The sequence below is a fragment of the Nerophis ophidion genome, linkage group LG01 (genome assembly GCF_033978795.1).
Source record: "Nerophis ophidion isolate RoL-2023_Sa linkage group LG01, RoL_Noph_v1.0, whole genome shotgun sequence".
NCBI lineage: Eukaryota > Metazoa > Chordata > Actinopteri > Syngnathiformes > Syngnathidae > Nerophis > Nerophis ophidion.
The window spans coordinates 22,482,564-22,506,371 of NC_084611.1; the positions used below are offsets into that span (position 1 = coordinate 22,482,564).

General features: G+C 37.9%; 1 protein-coding gene across 1 annotated transcript; it reads left to right on the plus strand.

Annotated features, from left to right (window-relative positions):
• Positions 1 to 8,826: 8,826 nt before the first annotated feature.
• dusp2 (dual specificity phosphatase 2) lies at positions 8,827 to 21,412 on the plus strand. Its single transcript, XM_061898581.1, has 4 exons — positions 8,827 to 9,328; positions 16,275 to 16,387; positions 16,467 to 16,686; positions 21,082 to 21,412. Exons 1-4 carry the CDS (start codon positions 8,950 to 8,952, stop codon positions 21,297 to 21,299), a joined length of 930 nt encoding a protein of 309 aa, XP_061754565.1. The 5' UTR covers positions 8,827 to 8,949; the 3' UTR covers positions 21,300 to 21,412.
• Positions 21,413 to 23,808: the final 2,396 nt, after the last annotated feature.

The following is a 23,808-nucleotide window of genomic DNA, read 5'->3' on the forward strand; positions in this document are numbered from 1 at the left end:
AAAGGCGCTAGCATAAAGCTAGGAGTAACAAACAGAACACAAAAAAGGAAAAACAAATCATTAGCGTGAAAGCTAGAATAAAACAACGGCTTAGCGTGAAAGCTAAGCCGTTAGGTACCCAGAATGAACAACAAAAAAAGGCGAGCTTAAATAAGGGAGGTGATTAGAAAAACAGGTGTGCTGGGACCTTGAGTAGCAGGTGAAAACAATATGAAACCAGGGTGACAGACTAAACAGGAACTAAGGAGGTCGAACTACAAAATGTAAAACAGAAAAGAAAAAAACAAGAAAAAGTAAAGATCCGAGCAGCGGATCGCAACAATATATGATTCATCGTGAATCAAAGCACCAACACACAGTGCCCACGTGCACCAGAAAATCCCCAGACACTGCTCAGCTTTCCAGAACATTAGGCGCCAGCTGTCTCAAAGCTGCCTCCACAGCAGGGACAGGCTCCTCAGAATCAGGGTGTTGTGCGGTCACATGGGTGTTTATGATAGCATCTCGGATACTCTCAACATCTGGATTATAGTCATACAATTCATCCCAGATAATCCTCCCTGTGGAAAGCAGCATAGTTCACTATTTCTAGTACAGTATGCACTACAACATTCAGATAGAATCATGCACTGGATTTGTTTCTGTCCAATTTGTCATTGTTCCTTCCAACTTAAAATTGTTTTATTTTTGCCCATTTGTTATTAAAGAAAAAAAATGTTGCCCTTGCCACCCAGTATGTGCAACTTCTGAAACATTTGAAGTAAAGGGAAAATGACAGAATGTCTGATTGTATAGGAGTACCAAGAACCATTAACATCCGTTAATCATTGCTCACTTTGTTCATGGTCTGTTAGTCAGTTGGACTGAGTAAACTATTACCAGCGTGATTGCCATGAGGTTAAAAAAAGCAGGTGATGATACAGTGTCGGGGAAAAGTTACCCAAGGGGGTGTGTGGGTGGTGATGGCAGGATGTATTGTAGGCGTTGTGCTATTTCATTTCCTGTTGTAGTAAAATGAGATTGGGGCAGTTGTTTAGAAAAAAAAAGTGCAGACACACCACCAATTCTAGAGCAGGCGTCACCAATGTGGGACCAGATGAGTAGCCCGCTGGCCTGTTCTAAAAATAGCTCAAATAGCAGCACTTACCAGTGAGCTGCCGTTATTTTTTTAAATTGTATTTATTTACTAGCAAGCTGGTCTCGCTTTGCTGGACATTTTTAATTCTAAGTGAGACAAAACTCAAATAGAATTTGAAAATCCAAGAAAATATTTGAAAGACTTGGTCTTCACTTGTTTAAATAAATTCATTTATTTTTTTACTTTGCTTCTTATAACTTTCAGAAAGACAATTTTAGAGAAAATGAAAACCTTAAAAATGATTTTAGGATTTTTAAACACATATACATTTTTACCTTTTAAATTCCTTCCTTTTCTTTCCTGACAATTTAAATCAATATTCAAGTTAAAATGTATTTTTTTTATTGTAAAGAATAATACATACATTTTAATTTAATTCTTCATTTTAGCTTCTGGGGCTTCACGGTGGGAGAGGGGTTAGTGCGTCTGCCTCACAATACGAAGGTCCTGCAGTCCTGGGTTCAATTCCAGGCTGAGAATCTGTCTGTGTAGAGTTTGCATGTTCTCCCCGTGAATGTGTGGGTTCCTTCCGGGTACTCCGGCTTCCTCCCACTTCCAAAGACATGCACCTGGGGATAGGTTGATTGGCAACACTAAATTGGCCCTAGTGTGTGAATGTGAGTGTGAATGTTGTCTGTCTATCTGTGTTGGCCCTGCGATGAGGTGGCGACTTGTCCAGGGTGTACCCGCCTTCCGCCCAATTGTAGCTGAGATAGGCGCCAGCGCCCCCCGTGACACCGAAAGGGAATAAGCGGTAGAAAATGGGTGGATGGATGGATGGATGGATTTTAGCTTCTGTTTTTTCGACGAAAAATATTTGTGAAACATTTCTTCAAAATTATGATTTAAATTCCCCAAAAATATTCTGGCAAATCTACAAAATCTGTAGAATCAAATTTAAATCCTATTTCAGTCTTTTTAAATTTTTTTTTAATTTTTATTCTGGAAAATGTAGAAGAAATAATGATTTGTCTAGGTCCAATTTGTTATATTTTCTAACAAAGTGCAGATTGGATTTCAACCTATTAAAAACATGTCATCAACATTCTAAAATTAATCTTTATCAGGAAAAATTACTAATGATGAATTATTTTTTAAATTTTTTCTAAAAGATTTGAATCAGCTAGTTTTTCTCTTCATTTTTTGGGGTTGAATTTTAAAGAGTCGAAATTGAAGATAAACTATGTTTCAAAATTAAATGTTCTTTTTTTTTTCTCTTCTTTCAAACCGTTCAATTAAGGGATTTTTTCATCATTTATTTTCTACAAAAAAAACCTTCCGTGAAAGGAAAAAAAAATGTACGACAGAATGACAGACAGAAATACCCATTTTTTATATATGTATAGATTTGTTTGTTAAAGGTAAATTGAGCAAATTGGCTATTTCTGGCCATTTATTTAAGTGTGTATCAAACTGGTAGCCCTTCGCATTAATCAGTACCCAAGAAGTAGCTCTTGTTTTCAAAAAGGTTGGTGACCCCTGCTCTAGAGACATCCTGAGAGTTTTTTTGTGTTTGTCATGCTGAGGTTACAATAAATGCACGCTCAGCTATACTCAATGTCACGATATACATTGAAAGGCTTCCCAATTAAGCGTGGTTGTGTGGACTGGAATTGCAGCCTAAGATGGGTAAAAGTATGACCAAGTAAAGAGAGCTAAGCGATGATGAGTGGCTGACGAGCAGCCAACCAGGACGAATAACAAGGCGGAGAAAGAAAGGAAGTGGGAACCTGAGGAAGTAAGTGGGAGTCAATGACACACAAACATCTTATAGGATGTCACGTGTGTAACAGATGGGAAATAAAAGGTCAAATATAATAATACCATTCCAGATTTTTTGTGAATTAATTTTCTAAAGATAAGTTAACTGTACCTACTTAACTGCACTGCAAAAAGTCAGTGTTCACAAACAAGAAAAAAAATATACAAAAAGTAGGGGCATTTTATTTGAACTAAGCAAAATTATCAGCCAATAAAACAAGAAAATTTGGTTTGTCAAGACTTTCCAAAACAAGTAAAATTAGCTAACCTCAATGAGCCCAAAAATACCTTAAAATAAGTATATTCTCACTAATAACAAGTGCACTCCCTGGGGGCTGAATTTCCCCCAGGGATCAATAAAGTACTTTCTATTCTATTCTATTCTATATGGATAAGTATTTTCTATTGTTTCATTGAAAATAAAACAGCAAAGTCCATTTGGCTGTCATCCGTTTTAATATGACACACAATTGTGTCAAAGTCATGATTTTTTTTCATGCTTGAAATAAAAAATTATTACTTTAAAAAAGTAGTTTTATACCTGTGAGTGTTGATGACAAAGCTTTGCAACAGTTGATATTCTACTTTCAAGCATGTTTCACTTAATATAGGTCATAAAACCTCAGCAACAGTCTGTAATATCTTACTTAGATCATTTAGGACCAAAACCCTTAAACCAAGTACAACACTCTAACATAAAAATCTGCTTAGAGAGCAGAATTATCTTATCAGACAGAAAATAAGCAAATATCACCCTTATTTGAGATATTTAATCTTACTTAGATTTCAGTTTTTGCAGTGTGCATATTTATGCAAGTAAAGAGGATACATTACTTAATGATGTTGTCATGCCTGTTAATCTGGTTTAATGTTTGATCATGTTTTGTTTTTTTCTGGACTCTTTTTGCGTTTGCACTTCCTTGTTTTCTTGGTCACCATAGCTATCATTAGTTTCCACTTGGTTCCCCTAGTCACGCCCCGATCCTCAGCCTCTCACACCTGTTTGTAGTTACCACGGCCACTATTTATGTCACTTGCTTTCTGTTCATCGTTCTGGGTACTTTGCATTTTGCCTTATGCCTTCATACCTGCATTTTGCGTAAAAACCTTCACGCCTTGCCACGCTGTTAACCATTTGGACCACGTAAGATCTTTGTATTTTTTGCCTCAGTGCAAGTTTTTTGTTTATTGAATATCTTTTATAGCATCTTTTGTTTATTTATAGATAGCTATTTTTGTTGAAGTTTTAGTATAGATTATTAGCCACCGAGCACGTCCTTTGTTTTGCCTTTTTTTGTATTATAGTGTATTAATAAAAAATATGTGCTCACATCCATGCCTGCCTCGTCCCACATCATCTCTGCATCGAGGAAGCAAAAACAATCCTAGTCCCGGCATGACAGATGTTGTGCTAATCCTTACAGATGTGCTATTCCATAGGAGAGTAGTACCAACAATTGGATATCCAAGTACTACAATAATGACAAACATTAAAATGCAGGATCGGCCCAAGTATTCATTAAAACAAGGTATAGGTTTTTAGAGGTACAGTGGGGCAAAAAAGTATTTAGTCAGCCACCGATTGTGCAAGTTCTCCCACTTAAAATGATGACAGAGGTCTGTATTTTTAATCAAAGGTACACTTCAACTGTGAGAGACAGAATGTGGAAAAATAATCCAGGAATTCACATTGTAGGAATTTGGAAGAATTTATTTGTAAATTATGGTGGAAAATAAGTATTTGGTCAACCATTCAAAGCTCTCATTAATGGAAGGAGGTTTTGTCTCAAAATCTCACAATACATGGCCTCATTCATTCTTTCCTTAACACGGATCAATCGTCCTGTCCCCTTAGCAGAAAAACAGCCCCAAAGCATGATGTTTCCACCCCCATGCTTCACAGTAGGTGTGGTGTTCTTGGGATGCAACTCAGTATTCTTCTTCCTCCAAACACGACGAGTTGAGTTTATACCAAAATGGATACATGGGTGATACAGCAGAAGATTGGGAGAATGTCATGTGGTCAGATGAAACCAAAATAGAACTTTTTGGTATAAACTCAACTCGTCATGTTTGGAGGAAGAAGAATACTGAAGAACAAGAACACCAAACCCACTGTGAAGCATGGGGATGGAAGCATCATGCTTTGGGGCTGTTTTTCTGCTAAGGGGACAGGACGATTGAGCCGTGTTAAGGAAAGAATGAATGGGGCCATGTATCGTGAGATTTTGAGCCAAAACCTCCTTCCATCAGTGAGAGCTTTGAATGGTTGACCAAATACTTATTTTCCACCTTAATTTACAAATAAAGTATTCAAAATTCCTACAAGGTGAATTCCTGGATTTTTTTTTACATTCTGTCCCTCACAGTTGAAGTGTACCTGTGATGAAAATTACAGACCTCTGTCATCATTTTAAGTGGGAGAACTTGCACAATCGGTGGCTGACTAAATACTTTTTTGCCTCACTGTATATGTAATATTTTGGCCACTGTAACATTACACACGTTTTTAACAGTAACACTGTGTTTGAATAGAAGAAAATAAAACACTACTTAAGTAATGAATTAAATATTTGGTGTACTATAGATGGAGCGCGTGTATACATATTTTAAAAACCTGAAGGCAAATTCTGTTTTTTTTGTTTTTTTTACAAGCCTTTGGACCTGTTGTACCATGACTTTGTAACACTGAACTGTTCATTATTTCTAAATGTATTCTGGCGTTTTAATGCCAGAAGAAGAAATCTGCTTTTAATAGAAGTAATTTTCTTTTCTTTTTTTTAAATACATTTTAAAATTTGGGGCTTACTTAATCAGTTTTTTTATGTCACTAAGAGAATAGATAAATGAAATAACTTATCTCCAAGTTGTAAATTAGATATGCCTAAACCAGAAGGGTTTCATTTATAGGATAATGATATAAAATATCAATTTGTTCTGGTATTCATATATGTATTAAATGTTGATGCCTGAAAGGGAAATCATTATTAAGAGTGATTTTCTTAACTGAATTATGCACAATTTATTTACATATCAGACCTTTTGTCACTATGAGTAAAGCTAGTAATGGTAAATGTTTTAGTGAAGTGAAGTGAATTATATTTATATAGCGCTTTTCTCTAGTGACTCAAAGCGCTTTACATAGTGAAACCCAATATCTAAGTTACATTTAAACCAGTGTGGGTGGCACTGGGAGCAGGTGGGTAAAGTGTCTTGCCCAAGGACACAACGGCAGTGACTAGGATGGCGGAAGCGGGAATCGAACCTGCAACCCTCAAGTTGCTAGCACGGCCACTCTACCAACCGAGCTATACCGCCCCTAAACTCTAAAAAATGTTTTATTTGTAATATCAAGTACTATATTTGTTTATTATGTTTAATGTAGTAAACATATATACTATAAATAAACAAACACAAATAAATGGAGGGATATAGAGAATGAAGCACACAGACAAATCGACGGATTGACAGCGATATGCAGATCCAATCGAAATGAAATATACTGATTATATTTGTTCTTTTTGTTAATGTTACATTTATTTTTCAAGGCCAGAGGAATTCTAATGTAAATTGTGGAAATTTGGGTTAACTTATGTATTCATTCTTTTTTTGTATTCGGGAAAATGCATACAAACAAGCCACGTACATTTCACACTTCCATCGTTTTTTGTTTCTTATTCATTTCCATGATCAGAAAGGAGCAGATGGAAGAATAATATTCTTGTATTTATCTGCCCCCCTTTTTTTAACACAAATTATTTTAGATGACTTTATCACTGTTCCCTCCACCAAAACCCAAACTCCAACATACTTTGAAATTTTCGTTTAAGCATTTTCACTATGACACGTCCAATCAAAATCAAAAATCCAGTTTGATAGAATGCCAGTTGTCTCTTTTTGTAACTCTTTTTAAATCCAAAAATATTATTGCAACTTTATAAGTCTTTCTTTAGATTTACTACAACTAATTTACAAAAAAAGGCAGAATGGAAATGACTTGCTCTAGATCAGTGTTTTTCAACCCCTGTGCCGCAGCACACTAGTGTGCCGTGAGATACAGTCTGGTGTACTGTGGGATATTATCTAAATTCACCTATTTGAGTCAAAATTATTTTTTGTAAACCAGTAATAATTGTCTGCAAATTATGTGTTGTTGTTGAGTGTCGGTGCTGTCTAGAGCTCGGCAGAGTACCATGTTATTCTCTTCCATATCAGTAGGTGGCAGCAGGTAACTAATTGCGTTGTAGATGTCGGGAACCGCGGGAGGCAGTGTGCAGGTAAAAGGGTGTCTAATGCTTCAACCAAAATATAAACAAAAGGTGAGTGCCCCTAAGAAAAGGCATTGAAGCTTAGAGAAGGCTATGCAGAACAAAACAAAAACAGAACTGGCTACAAAATAAACAAAAACAGAATGCTGGACGACAGCAAAGACTTACTGTGGAGCAAAGATGGCGTCCACAATGTACATCAGAACATGACATGACAATCAACAATTTCCCCACAAAGAAGGATGAAAACAACAGAAATATTCTTCATTGTTAAGACAAGGTTGATGCGGGAAATATCATCCAAAAGGAAGACATGACACTGCTACAGGAAAATACCAAAAAAAGAGAAAAAGCCACCAAAACAGGACAGCAAGACAAGAACTAAAACACTACACACAGGAAAACAGCAAAAAATTCTAAATAAGTCATGGCTAGTTGTGCCAGGTTGTGACAGTACACCTACTTTGAGACAAGAGCTATTGTGATGCATGGTTGGTTATAGTTTAATGTCATATCCAACAATTGCGACAATGAATTTTTATTGTCAACTGAGTTTGTTTTTTAATGATTCCTGCTGGTGGTGTGCCTCCGGATTTTTTCAACGCAGAAAAAATGGGCCTTGGCTCAAAAAGGGTTGAAAAACACTGCTCTTGAGAGCAGTTTTTTTTGCGATGAAATCATATATGTTGGCTATTATGCGTGAAATATGTGTTTGTTAAACGTATACAGTAGGCCAGTTGTTCTCAACCTTTTTTCAGTGATGTACCCCCTGTGAACATTTTTTTTTATTCAAATACCCCCTAATCCGAGCAAGGCATTTTTGGTTGAAAAAAGGAGATAAAGAAGTAAAATACAGCACTATGTCATCAGTTTCTGATTTATTAAATTGTATAACAGAGCAAAATATTGCTCATTTGTAGTGGTCTTTCTTGAACTATTTGGAATAAAACATATTTTTATATGTTTTATTTTTAAAAACTTGTTGAAATATAAACAAGTGATTCAATTATAAATAAAGATTTCTACACATATAAGTAATCATCAACTTAAAGTGGCCTCTTTGGGGATTGTATTAGAGATCCATCTGGATTCATGAACTTAATTCTAAACATTTTTTCAAAAAAAAAAAGAAATCTTTAACATCAATATTTATGGAACATGTCCACAAAAAATCTAGCTGTCAACACTGAATATTGTATTGTTGTATTTTTTTTCACAGTTTATGAACTTACATTCATATTTTGTTGAATTGTTATTTAATAAATATATTTATAAAGGATTTTTGAATTGTTGCTATTTTTAGAATATATATTTTTTAAATCCCACGTAAACCATTGGCATACCTTCAAGTACCCCCAGGGGTACGTGCACCACTGCAGAAGGCAAAACTCTTGTAATGCTGGTTTGAAGATACACCAAATATGAAATGTGTCTTTGTTCGTGCATGTTATATTTGGCTATTATAGCCTCTAGTGTAACTAACGTCACTCAACATCAAAACACGGGATAACCCCGAACCAGCATGTTTGAGCCTGGCGGAGGGAGCCAGTCATTGTCCATATAAGGAGTGACGGGCAGTCTATATATGGAGTTCCGCCTTGAGGTGCAGTTTTTTTTCCGGATGGAAAACAAGGCGTGGTTAAGAGCCCACGCCCATACCTCGGTGTTTTATCAATAAGCGTGTGGGACTCCTTGAAGTCATTGCCACGAACTGACCGAACAATACTCTACTCTATAATATTTTTTTTTATGTTTAAATAATTGTTGAAAGTACTTTCCAACATGACGTCACTTGGGGAGCCTTTGGAACTCAACAACCATGAGGTGGTCCACATCCTCAGGGAGAGCGAGGTCTCTGCCGGCTGCGTGGTTCTGGACTGCAGACCCTTCCTGGACTTCTCCCGGTCACACATACTCCGGTCCCGGAACGTCAACTGGAACTCGGTGCTGCGCCGCAGATCCAAGAGCGCGGAGGTGGCCCTCGAGTGGCTGATCCCGGACAGGGCGCTCCTGGGCCAGCTGTGGCGAGGGGAGTTCAGCCCGGTGGTGGTGGTGGACGCTGCGAGCCGCTCCGTGGCCGAGTTGAGGGCGGAGAGCGTGGGCCAGATGTTGCTCACTGCCCTGCGGAGCGAAGTGAAGGCGCGAATTTGCTTCCTGAGAGGTAATTGGAAAACATTTGGCATATGTTGACACTAGGGCTGTGAATCTTTGGGTGTCCCACGATTCGATTCAATATCGCTTCTTGGGGTCACGATTCGATAATATATCGATTTTTTTCGGTTCGATTCGATTCTCGATTCAAAAACGATATTTTTCCGATTCAAAATGATTCTGTATTAATTCAATACATAGGATTTCAGCAGGATCTACCCCAGTCTGCTGACATGCTAGCAGAATAGCAGTGTTAATTTTGACAGCAAAATTGATTTAGTTTTAGTCATAGTCTTTTGACTAAAATGTAATTTAGTTTTAGTCATAATTTAGTTATTAAAATTGTTTTAGTTTAGTTTTAGTTGACGAAATATCATAAGGTTATAGTCGACGAAAACTACAGTAGATTTAGTCGACTAAAGGGTAGTATGTAAACTTTCCATTCAATTTCTGAAAGTCAAAGCAAAACAGCGGAAAAATCACCGATACAAGTCGTATTTTGATGAAAATCATGTCTCAAATTTAGTATTTCATGAGTAAGCCGTGTAATAAACGGGATAACGTCGAGTGAGTTGTATGTTGTGGAAAATGCTTACCTGTGTGTGTATTTCGGGGTGATTCGACTGTAAATGTCGCTTCAAGTTTGTTGTGTTTTTCCCCGTAATCCTCGCGCTACATTTCTTACACTGCGTCTTGTTATCTTTGACGTCAAATATAAAATTTCCCCATATGATCTCTCTCCTCTTCCTCCCCGGCGTTGAGATGTTGTCTTCTGCAGCGCATTCCCGGGTCATTCTCAAACGCAAACTACGTTTACGTAACTTCCTTACCACGTCGCTCTGACTGGTTCTCTTCCCAACTCCTCCCGCCTCTTCCTAACGAAATGAGTTCCGATTGGATTTTGTCTCTGGCAGACATTTTCGTCTCGTTTTTATTCGTTGACAAATATGTCAATACACCTCGTCATCGTCTTAGTCCACGTAAATTATTTTTTATTTAGTTATTGTCTCGTTTTAGTCAGAAAAAAAAGGTCGTTGACGATAACTATGACGAAAATTTCTCGTCAACCAAATTAACACTGCAGAGTAGTAGACTTTTTTTTAAAAAAGCTTTTATAATTGTAAAGGACAATGTTTTATCAACTGATTGCAATAATGTAAATTTGTTTTAACTATTAAACGAACCAAAAATGACTTATTTTATCTTTGTGAAAACATTGGACACAGTGTGTTGTCAAGCTTATGAGATGCATGCAAGTGTAAGCCACTGTGACACTATTGTTCTTTTTTAATTATTTTTATAAATGTCTAATGATAATCTCAGTGAGGGATTTTAATCACTGCTATGCTGAAATTATAACTAATATTGATACTGTTGTTGATAATATTCATTTTTGTTTCACTACTTTTGGTTTGTTCTGTGTCGTGTTTTTGTCTCCTCAATTGCTGTTTATTGCAGTTCTGAGTGTTGCTTGGTCAGGTTTGGTTTTGGAATTGGATTGCATTGGTATGGTATTGCTGTGTAGTGGTTTGTTGGATTGATTAAAAAAAATAAAAATAAAAATCGATTTTTTAAAAATGAGAATCGATTCTGAATCGCACAACGTAAACGATTCGATTCGTATTCGGAACGATTTTTTCCCACACCCCTAGTTGATACTATAACCATCCGATAACTCATGCATCTTGCCCACACTTAAAGACTTAATATAAACTTTTGTATTGTAAATATTTATTTCGGACATGTTAAAAAACAAAGAAGTAAAGAAGAAAGCCAAAACAAAACAATAACAAACGAGTAATAAAAAAACAACAACCTAATGATGTTCAGAACATGTTTACAGTTTCACATTCTATTATGGCCAAAAAGTAGTAGGAAGAAGCAGAGTTGATTTAATCCTACCCCTTTTTTGTCTGGAAACAGTTTGTAACACAATTGTTCATTTCTTTTGTTTATCCTACCAGTGGTTCTCAAACGGGGGTACTTTTACCCCTGGGGGTACTTGAAGGTATGCCAAGGGGTACGTAAGAGTTTTTAAAAATATTCTAAAAATAGCAACAATTCAAAAATCCTTTAGAAATATATTTATTGAATAATACTTCAACAAAATATGAATGCAAGTTCATAAACTGTGAAAAGAAATGCAACAATGCAATATTCAGTGTTGACAGCTAGATTTTTTGTAGACATGTTCCATAAATATTGATGGGAAATGTTTATTTTTTTTGAGAAGAAATTTTTAGAAATAAGTTCATGAATCCTGATGGATCTCTATTACAATTCCCAAAGAGGACACTTTAAGTTGATGATTACTTCTATGTGTAGAAATCTTTATTTATAATTGAATCACTTGATTATTTTTCAACAAGTTTTTAGTTATTTTGATATATTTTTTTCCAAGTAGTTCAAGAAAGACCACTACAAATGAGCAATATTTTGCACTGTTATGCAATTTAATAAATCAGAAACTGATGACGGAGTGCTGTATTTGACTTCTTTGTCTCTTTTTTTCAACCACAAATGCTTTGCTCTGATTAGGGGGTTCTTATATTAAAAACATGTTCACAGGGGGGAACGTCACTGAAAAAAGGTTGAGAACCACTGCTATACACCAGTGTTTTTCAACTTTTTTGGAACCAAGGCACATTTTCTTTGTGTGTTGAAAAAATCCAGACCAGCAGAAATCAATAAAACACGAAACTCAAATGATGGTAAAAAGTTGTTGTCGCAATTGTTTGATATGACTTTAAAGCATAACCAAGCATGCATCCATAAAGCTCGTCTCAAAGTAGGTGTACTGTCACGACTTGTCACATCACGCCCTGACTTATTTGGAGTTTTTTGCTGTTTTCTTTTGTGTAGTCTTTTAGTTCTGGTCTTGTGCTTCTATTTTGGTGTCTTTTTCTCTTTTTTTTTGGTATTTTCCTGTAGCAGTTTCGTGTCTTCCTTTGAGCGATATTTCACGCATCTACTTTGTTTTAGCAATCAAGAATATTTCAGTTGTTTTTATTCTCGTGGGGACATTGTTGATCGTCATGTCATTTACATTGTGGACGCCGTCTTTGCTCCACAGTAAGTCTTTGCTGTCGTCCAGCATTCTGTTTTTGTTTAATTTGTAGCCGGTTCAGTTTTAGTTTCGTTCTGCATAGCCTTCAAGCTTCAATTCTTTTTCTTAGGGGCACTCACCTTTCGTTTATATTTTGGTTTAAGCATTAGATACCTTTTGACATGCACGCTGCCTCCCGCTGTTTCCGACATCTACAAAGGAATTAGCTACCGACTGCCACCTACTGATATGAAAGAATATTACAAGGTTACTCTGCAGAGCTCTAGACAGCACAGACACTCAACAACAACACATAATTTGCAGACTATAATTACTGGTTTGCACAGTGGTTGGAAAACACTGCTATACACAACAACAATAAATACATGCACATATCAATACAGTTTGAATAGGTCACTAATTTACTCTGTGGTTCACAAAATGTACTGAATATGCGATAGATGATGTGTCATTCATTCATTTGGTTTAAAATGTTTATTAGGATTCTTCTTCCTCGTACATTGTGAACACTTTTGAGTTTGACCGTTTCCTCAACTGGATCATATACTCTTAGATTTAAACTCAGACAAACTTTATTGATCCAAAAGGGAAATTGTTCCTTTCAGTAGCTGAGTTACAAAGAATGGAAAGTGTAGGATGGAAAGGATAATGCAAGTATAAAGTAGACTAAAAATGTACTGTCGTAGCAGTATAAAATATGACATATATGTAATATTTACATATTATATATACAGTATATAATATATACTGATATTCTATATTATTATATAATATATACAATATATAATAAATCCCAATTACCATGTACAATATTACAGTATATTTAACAGCTGCAGCAACAGCTGTTACATATACATGTACATATACATATATCAATACCTTGTTTGACTCCTTTGCTATATATTCCAGGATTTAAATCCACATACTGATATATTAAACGCCTTATAGTGTTGTGCGTGCATACCGATATTTTAAATTGTATTTTTCTCGAAAGTTATAGGTCTCCTCTTTTGTTCAAAAGAATATTTGGGTATCAGGTTATATTTTGCATTGTTTTAACTCTTTGCCCCAAGTCTTTGAATTTCAATATTATAAAGGGTTTGAATATTCTCTGTATGCAACATTGTGTATTATTCTAATTGATCTCTTTTGTTATTGAATCAGTTATTGAATGAAGCATACCTTTGTGTAGTTACTATATTTCCCCACATGGCTACACAATAACTCAGATATGGCAACACAAGCGAGCAGGAGGGAATATTGAGTGATTTCTGGTTCACAACATATTTATCTTTGTTGATTATTGAAATATTTCTTGCCTGTACCTTGTGTTGTATATTTTTTTAACAAGATTTTCAGTTCATTTTATCATACATTATTACACCCAAAAAATTGGGTTTCTTCTGTTCTTTCAATGTCATTTGTATTTGTGTTTTGGCTTTCTTTCCACTTGTCAGGCTTTCCACTGACAGTTTGTTTGTGTTTTAGTTTTTCCTCTGTGTGTTTAGTATTTCCTGTCCTTAGTTTCTGTCAGCACTCTTATTTTGGTTTAGCTTGTTGAGTGCTTTGTTTCCCCTCAGCTGTGGCGGATTGGCACCTGGCCACACCTGGTGTCAATCAGCCCCGTCCTATTTCTACCTGCTTTGTCTTCCAGTCAGTGCTGGATTACTGATTTGTCGATATCACTTCTTGTCGCACTTGTCATATATTATCGCTCCTGTCGTGTCGTACCTTGTCATGTCTTTGCAGTGTAGCTGTAAGCTATATTCGTTTGATGTTTGTAGCTTACTTTTTTTCCCCCCCTGCTTCCAGTTTGTTCTTTCATTTTACAAGTACGACTTCTGTTTCCTGCTAGACACCTGTTTGCTTCCACGCTAGGCCTTTTGTTTGTTATCCGCCCACGTGCGTGCTTTTTGTTTGAACCCTTTGTTTGTTTTTGTCTTAGTATTTAAATTAAATCAGGTTTTCCTGCAAAATGCCCCCCTCCTTCTCTGCATCTTGGGGTTCGACACAAACTAACTTTGACACCACTGTTGCCAAATAGCATCATTTTACAGAGATTCAACGATTGCCCTTTTTTTTGGTCAAACCATCTTTTTAATCTGTTTATTTCTTTTTTTATTTGTATCAGCTTGTGTGTGTTCTCTCCTGAACAAAACACAGTTGAGTTGTCTGCTAGTAATACTAACTTTAAGTCCTTTCTTAACTTTACAAATGTCGTTAATATACAGATTGAACAATTTTGGTCCGGGTATTTATCCCAGGGGTAGTCCACAGGATATATTTATAGTTGCAAACGTTTGTTCGCATAGCTTTACGTATTGCTTCCTGTTGGTTAAGTAGCTTCTGCAGAGTCTTTTAAAAACGGTTAAAAGGACGGTGTTGTATGTGGGATACAGGGGGTGTAGCAGACCACCTCCTCTGTTCAGGGATGGTTTTTCAACCTTGACATAGATGGCTTCCCTCACTCCTCTTTCGTACCATCCGTCCTCCCTGTCCAGAATCTGTACATTTTTGTCCAGAATCTGTACCTTTTTTGTTCTCAAAAGGAGTGCTGTTTCTCCCTGAGGTGCAAGTAGACAGTTTTGTGGGTGTAAGGTCTCCGGTCTTTAGGATTGCACCAGTCTCTGTCTCAGGGTGTTGCCTGGTTTGAAGTGTAGGAGCAACCCTGTAGATGCCAAACAGTTTTCATTTGTTGATTAAGGTATTAAAAATAAGACTTGTCATTCAAATTTGAACCTTACAATAATAATTGTGTCACTTAAAGGCCTACTGAAATGAGATTTTCTTATTTAAATGGGGATAGCAGGTCTATTCTATGTGTCATACTTCATCATTTCGCGATATTGCCATATTTTTGCTGAAAGGATTTAGTAGAGAACATCGACGATAAAGAAAAGCCCTGCCTTTACTGAAAGTCGGAGATGATGACGTCACCCGTTGATGGCTCCTCACGTCCTCACATTGTTTTTAATGGGACCCTCCAACAAAAAGAGCTATTCGGACCGAGAAAACGACAATTTCCCCATTAAATTTGAGCGAGGATAAAAGATTTGTGTTTCAGGACATTGATAGCGACGGACTAGAAAAAGAAAAAATTAAGTTTAAAAAAAAAAAAGCGATTGCATTGGGACAGATTTGGATTTTTTTAGAGACATTTACTAGGATAATTCTGGGAAATCCCTTATCTTTCTATTGTGTTGCTAGTGTTTTAGTGAGTTTAATATTACCTGATAGTCGGAAGGGTGTATCCACGGGTGTGTTGACGCCAGTGTCTGATGGAAGTCGACTGCAGAGGTACGGACGGCACAAGCTCAGTTGATCTCCGGTAAAAGGCGACTTTTTACCACAATTTTCTCACCGAAAACTGCTGGTTGACAAGTGGTCGGGATCCATGTTCGCTTGACCGCTCTGATCCATAGTAAAGTTTTTAAACAAGGAATCACCGTGTGTTTGTGTGGCTAAAGGCTAAAGCTTCCCAACACCATCTTTCTACTTTGAGTTCTCCATTATTAATTGAACAAATTGCAAAAGATTCAGCAACACAGATGTCCAAAATACTGTGTAATTATGCGTTTAAAGCAGACGACTTTTAGCTGTGTGTTTGCGCAGCACTCATATTTCCTAACAGTCCGTGACGTCACGTGTACAGTCAGCATTCTGAGACGTTTTCAACAGGACACATCGCGGGAAATTTAAAATCGCAATTTAGTAAACTAAAAAGGCCGTATTGGCATGTGTTGCAATGTTAATATTTCATCATTGATATATAAACTATCAGACTGCGTGGTCGGTAGTAGTGGCTTTCAGTAGGGCTTTAAATTCAGGATGTATACACACATCTCTAATGCTTGTGTGGATGATTAAAACTCTGTGACATCCTTTTCAGGTGGATTTGAAGGATTTTCAGAGGCCTACCCAAATTTTTGTTACAGCAAACAACTATCTGCAGTGGAACCAGAGCCAGTGAACACAGGCCGCAGCACACCTGCATACGACCAGGTCCCATCATATTCAAATAGTTTAAGTATAAAACAATATGCAAATGATAGTAACAAGGTTTTTTTCTTGTCCACCAAAGGACGGTCCCGTCGAGCTGCTTCCCTTTCTGTTTCTGGGCAGTGCCGTCCATTCATCCCGCCGAGAGACCCTCAAGGCAGCCGGCATCACAGCAGTCCTCAACGTCTCCTCCTCGTGTCCCAACTTCTTCGAAGGGGACTTCAAATACCTTCGTCTTGACGTGGAGGACAGTCTCGCTGCAGATATCCGCGCTTGCTTCTCCACAGCTATCGCTTTTATTGGTGAGGACATTTTTTCATAAACTTCCATAAAACACATACATGACAGTAGGGCTGGGCGATATGGCTTTTTATTATTATCTCGATATTTTTAGGCCATGTCCCGATACACGATATATATCTCCATATTTTGCCTTAGCCTTGAATGAACACTTGATGCATATAATCACAGCAGTATGATGATTCTATGTGTTTACATTAAAACATTCTTCTTCAACCGGTATAGCTCGGTTGATAGAGTGGCCGTGCCAGCAACTTGAGGGTTGCACGTTCGATCCCCGCTTCTGCCATCCTAGTCATTGCTGTTGTGTCCTTGGGCAAGAAACTTTACCCACCTCCTCCCAGTGCCACCCACACTGGTTTAAATGTAACTTAGATAATGGGTTTCACTATGTGAAGCGCTTTGAGGCACTAGAGAAAAGCGCTATATAAATATAATTCACTTCACTTCTTCATACTGCATTCATATTTGCTAGTTTTAAACTTTCATGCAGAGAGGGAAATAACAACTAAGTCAATTGACCAAAACTGTATTTATGAAACAGTTATTAAGCAGTGGCACAAACATTCATGTCATTTCAAAACAGAGAGTGCAAGATTGTCAGAGACATTTTAAAACAAGCTACGAGCGCACTTTTGTGCATGATGTCAAAACAACACTAAATCAAAGTGCACTTTTTGTACAGAACGCCACTGCAATAGTTTAAAAAAATTAAAGTGCACTTTCGTGCATGATGTCACACAAGATATTTCAATAACTGTCAAATAAAAATGAGCTGCATAATAGGAAATCTCTTTCGCTATGTGGTAGGTTCCTGCGGACTTTATCTCCGTCTGTTGTTGATTTTTTTATACGGTGTTGGAAATAGTTGCTTCGGCATTTTATTGGTGTGGCACTGGCCGGAGATGTTGATGTGCAGTTTCAAGCACTCTTCATTCTCTATCGGGTGACTTTTCAAACAATGCTACATTAGAGGTCTACTGTAATGAGATTTTCTTATTTAAACAGGGACAGCAGGTCCATTCTGTTTGTCATACTTGATCATTTCGAGATATTGCCATATTTTTGCTGAAAGAGAACATCGACGGTAAAGTTTGCAACTTTTGGTCACTAATAAAAAAGCCCTGCCTGTACCGGAAGTCGCAGGCGATGACGTCACAAGGGTGAGGGCTCCTCACGTCCTCACATTGTTTATAATGGGAGCCTCCAACAAAAAGAGCTTTTCGGACTGAGAAAACGACAATTTCCCCATTAATTTGAGCGAGGATGAAAGATTCGTGGCTGAGGATATTGATTGCGAAGGACTAGAAAAAAAAAAAAAATGCGATTTCATTGTGAGCGATTCAGATGTAATTAGACACATGTACTAGGATAATTCTGGAAGATCCCTTATCTGCTTATTGTTTTAATAGTGTTTTATTGAGATATTAAAGATTATAAAGAAATACCTCGAGGTCGGATGGCTGCGGTGACATGATAGCTGCTGCAGGACGACGAATAGTCCATTGATGATTCCGGTAAGATATATATCACAATTTCCCCATCCAAAAACATGCTGGTTGACGTAGAGAAAACATGTTCGCTTGACCGGTCTGCTTCACAATAAACAAAGAAACACCGGCTGTGTCTCGGTACTAAAGACAGCTGCAATCCACCGCTTTCCACCAACAGCATTGTTATTTCTAGTCTCCATTATTAATTGAACAAATTGCAAAAGATTCAGCAACACAGATGTCCAAAATACTGTGTAATTACGCCATGAAAAGAGGCGACTTTTAGCCGTGTTTGGTGCAGCGCTAATATTTCCTTACAGTCCGTGACGTCACGCGTCATCATTCCGCGACGTTTTCAACAAGAAACTCGCGGGAAATTTAAAATCGCAATTTAGTAAACTAAACCGGCCGTATTGGCATGTGTTGCAATGTTAATATTTCATCATTGATATATAAACTATCAGACTGCGTGGTCGGTAGTAGTGGGTTTCAGTAGGCCTTTAACAGTGCTGCTTCTTTTTGTAGCAACGCTTTTTCCGCATAATTGTTAAACCAAACCACCGGCAGACGATGGATACCCTGCTGTTTTTATTGGTAATAATTCTTCATTTGTTACCAGATTCGCATATTTTCTCTCTCGTATTACCACTCTCACCACTCCGCTAGCATCACAGCTAATGTTACCCACACTGCTACCTCTCTGCTACGCGGGAGCATGTGACGTTGCATTCGTGACATTTGTAAGAAGGTGCGCTTGTTTAAGTCTCTGTGAGAAGGAGAGACATGAAAGAGCGGGAAACGCATGTTGTGTACTGCCCGCAGCTAAAAGCAACTGCGTGAGAACGTATACTTGAATATCACCATACAGTCATTTTCTATATCGCACAGAGACAAACCGGGTTGAAGTTCAGTTCAGTTTTAGTTTTGTTCTGCATAGCCTTCCCTCAGCTTCAATGTCCTTTTATAGGGGCACTAACCTTTTTTTAATTTTTTGTCTAAGCATTAGACATCTTTTTACCTGCACACTGCCTCCCGCTGTTTCCGACATCTACAAAGCAATTAGCTACTGCCTGCCACCTACTTATATGGAAGAGTATTTCACGGTTACTCTGCCGAGCTCTAGACAGCACCGATACTCAACAACACATAATTTGCAGACTATAATTACTGGTTTGCATAAATATTTTTAACCCAAATGGGTGAAATTCGATTTCACGGCACTAGTGGTTGAAAAACACGGGACTAGAGATTCTCACACTGTGGTACTGGACTCCATCTAGTGGTACACTAAAGAAGTGTGAAAGTATGTACTGTATATGGAGTATCATTGTTGATGTTTGTGCAGTGTGGGTAATGTTTCAGTGGCCAAAAATTTTAAATGTACTTTTTAAAAATAAAACCTCTGCCTTGTTTTTAATAAATACGTAGGCCTAGAACTGGATTTTAATGTTGGTCGTTTTGGTAGTACTTGGAGAGCCAAATCTTTTCTGAAGTGTTGAGAAAAGTTTTACAACCACCGGCATAGATGGTTTATGGTTATGTTTTACTGTAGCTTGTCGTCATGATCAATGTCAACATTTAAAGATTCCTCTATGGCAGGGGTCACCAACACGGTGCCCGCGGGCACCAGGTCGCCCGTAAGGACCAGATGAGTCACCCGCTGGCCTGTTCTAAAAATAGTTCAAATAGCAGCACCTATCAGTGAGCTGCCTCTATTTTATTTTTATTTTATTTCATTACTAGCAAGCTGGTCTCGCTTTGCTGGACATTTTTAATTCTAAGAGAGACAAAACTCAAGTAGAATTTGTACACCCAAGAAAATATTTTAAAGACTAGGTCTTCACGTGTTTAAATGAATTAATTTTTTTTTTTTTACTTTGCTTCTTATAACTTTCAGAAAGACAATTTTAGAGAAAAAATACCACCTTAAAAATTATTTTAGGATTTTTAAACACATACCTTTTTACCTTTTAAATTCCTTCCTCTTCTTTCCTGACAATTTAAATCAATGTTCAAGTATTATTTTTTTTTTATTGTAAAGAATAATAAATACATTTTAATTTAATTCTTCATTTTAGCTTCTGTTTTTTCGATGAAGAATATTTGTTAAATATATCTTGCAACTTATTGTGATTAAAATTCCCAAAAATATTTCTGGCAAATCTAGAAAATCTGTAGAATCAAATTGAAATCTTATTTCAAAAGTGGATTTTAACCTATTTAAAACATGTCATCAAAATTCTAAAATTAATCCTAGTCAAGAAAAATTACTAATTATGTTCCATAAATTATTTTTTTTATTTTTTCAAAAAGACTCGAATTAGCTAATTTTTGTCTTCATTTTTTTCCGGCTGAAATATGAATTTTAAAGAGTCGAAATTGAAAAAAAGTATGTTTCAAAATGTAATTTATTTTTTTCGTGTTTTCACCTTTTTTAAACCGTTCAATCAAGTGTTTTTTTCATCATTTATTCTCTAAAAAAAACCTTCGGTAAAAGAAAAAAAAATGTACGACGGAATGACAGACAGAAACACCCATTTTTTTTATATGTATAGATTTGTTTATTAAAGGTAAATTGAGCAAATTGGCTATTTCTGGCCATTTATTTAAGTGTGTATCAACCTGGTAGCCCTTTGCATTAATCAGTACCCAAGAAGTTGCTCTTGGTTTGAAAAAGGTTGGTGACCCCTGCTCTATGGGAAGTCACCATTTCCAATCCGGCCACACAGACTGACTGATGCCATTTGGGTGTCCTGCCATCTGTAAAGTCAGCCAGGACGCTAATTAGCACAAGCTGTATAGAAAATAAATGACTAATGCATAAGTTGTAAGTGTTTTTGTGCAGGATTTCCAAATGAAAACCCAACACATTGTCATAATAAACTTTTGTTTCTTCACTCCCAGATTCAGTGAAGCACAACCGGGGCCGGGTGCTGGTGCACTGCCAGGCTGGTATCTCCCGCTCGGCCACTATCTGCCTGGCCTACCTCATGCACGCCCAGAGGGTCCGACTGGATGAGGCCTTCGACTTTGTGAAGCAGAGGCGTCGCGTCATCTCGCCTAACCTGGCCTTCATGGGGCAGCTGCTGCTGTTTGAAACAGACGTGCTGTGTCAGGGCTAAAGTCCATAAATGTCCTTTTTTTTTCCATTATCGGAGCTTAGTGGTGCTGGCATCACTACTGTGTTTTTTTGTTGTTGCGAAACTGCAGATGATTATATAAATATTTATTTCCATACCTGTCTGATTGAACAGTTTGTTGACACGATTGTTCATACACTTTATACCAGGGGTGTCAAACTCATTTTAGATCAGGGGCCACATGGAGAAAAATCTACTTCCATTATACACCCCAGTTACCACCAAACCCCGTCCCCCCAACCGACGCACAGAGGGGGGTGGGGGGTGGTGGGGGTGTATAATGGAGCCCGGAATAGTTAGGGATGCATGGGATTCTGAGTATTTGTTATGCTGCGTTTAAAATGTGTTACAGTGCGGATGTTCTCCCGAAATGTGTTTGTCATTCTTGTTTGGTGTGGGTTCACAGTGTGGCGCATATTTGTAATACTGCTATAGTTGTTTATATCACAAACCTCAGTGTAACCTGTATGGCTGTTGAACAACTATGCCTTGCAGTCGCTTGTGCGTTGAGTCAGCAGCCGCACACCAGATGTGGCCGCCCGGCACTCAGATAGCATAGCGTTAAAGCGGACGCTACGACATGGTCGAGAGGGCGTTTAAGGCATTGCCATCACATCATATTGTTGTCTGGGTGAAAATCTGAGAATGTTATCCTGGGGAGATTTCTGGGAGAGGCAATGAAATTTGGAAAACCTCCCGGTAAAATGGGGTGGTCTGCAAATATGCAGCTGAGCCACATCAGAGTGATCAAAAATCCGCATGCGGCACTGGAACCGCAGGTTGCCAACCCCTGATCTATAGAGATACAAAGAATTGCTATTGCAACATCCAGTCGACTCATGTAGAAGCGCTGTTTCTTTCATTATAAAATATCAGGTTAATTTGTATACTTAGCAAACTCATCCCGCCGGCCGGATAAAACCTGTTCCGCAGGCCTAATCCGACCCGCTGGTTGTACGTTTGACACCCCTGCTTTATACCTGCAGAAGGTTTTTTCAATCAGATAAAAAAAAAAAACACGGGGGCTTGTCCTTGTCTTTGTTTCATGCACAATATTTCTATCATACGTCTACACCAGGGGTGTCAAACATACGGCCCAAGGGCCGGATTAGGTCCGCGAACAGGTTTTACCCGGCCCGCGGGGATGAGTTTGCAAAGTATAAAAATTCAACTGAAATTTTTGAATGACAGAAACAGCTGTTCTAAATGTGTCCACTGGATGTCGCAATGACAATTATTTGTATATTTGTAGATACAAATAATATATATATATATATATAAGATATCTTTGTGGACCGCTCGCCTGTATCGGTTGGGGACATCTCTACGCTGCTGATCCGCCTCCGCTTGAGATGGTTTCCTGTGGACGGGACTCTCGCTGCTGTCTTGGATCCGCTTGAACTGAACTCTCGCGGCTGTGTTGGAGCCACTATGGATTGAACTTTCACAGTATCATGTTAGACCCGCTCGACATCCATTGCTTTTGGTCCCCTAGAGGGGGGGGGTTGCCCACATCTGAGGTCCTCTCCAAGGTTTCTCATAGTCAGCATTGTCACTGGCGTCCCACTGGATGTGAATTCTCCCTGCCCACTGGGTGTGAGTTTTCCTTGCCCTTTTGTGGGTTCTTCCGAGGATGTTGTAGTCGTAATGATTTGTGCAGTCCTTTGAGACATTTGTGATTTGGGGCTATATAAATAAACATTGATTGATTGATTGATAATGCTATTTATCAGGGGTCGGGAACCTTTTTGACTGAAAGGGCCAAGAAGCCAAATATTTTAGAATGTATTTACTTAAGAGCCATATAATATTTTTTTAACACTGAACACAACTAAACGCGTGCATTTTTAAGTAAGACCAACATTTGTAGAGTATAATAGGTATTTTATTCTTTGTAATAACATTGTTATTCTGAAGCTAAATGTGGAGGGGGCGTGGCCTACGGGCCTGCAGCGAAGCAGGGCGTTGCCAGGATCGGCCTTGAAATCAGTGACAGGTATGTAGATGGCCCACCTGGGCCTTGTTATCTAATCATCTGTCGCTCTGTTATAAGCAGCAGCCAGGAGGAGAGACGGGGTTGGGGCTGGGGCTGGGGCTGGAGCCAGAGCGCGAGTAAGAACGAAAGAAAAAAAGACAACTGCTGGAAAGCAACTGAGAGACTAATTGAAAAATGAAAAAATATTGTAACCCTGAAACAGGCTCTCATGTCGGTGCTTGGGGGTCTGAAGAACCCCCAGGAGGGCAAGCCCCACACTAACCAATAATAAATAAATAACTTCTTACCTTTAACGCAACTTCTTGAACAGGTGCAGTAGAAAATGGATGGATGGATTGAAAATGCATGGGAATGTTTTATTTTTAACATTTTTAACACTGTGATTACAAGTGGAATTATTCATTACTTATCGTGTTAAGCAATGTCAGCTCAGATTTATCCGAGAGCCAGATGCAGTCATCAAAAGAGCCACATCTTGCTCGCGAGCCATAGGTT

Bases quoted from the DNA above. Each gene is read 5' to 3' on its own strand.
- dusp2 (XM_061898581.1), top strand. From the start codon at position 8,950: ATGACGTCACTTGGGGAGCCTTTGGAACTCAACAACCATGAGGTGGTC. The intron at 9,329-16,274 runs GTAATTGGAAAA...CATCCTTTTCAG, and splicing joins GCGAATTTGCTTCCTGAGAG to GTGGATTTGAAGGATTTTCA. The intron at 16,687-21,081 runs GTGAGGACATTT...CTTCACTCCCAG, and splicing joins CACAGCTATCGCTTTTATTG to ATTCAGTGAAGCACAACCGG.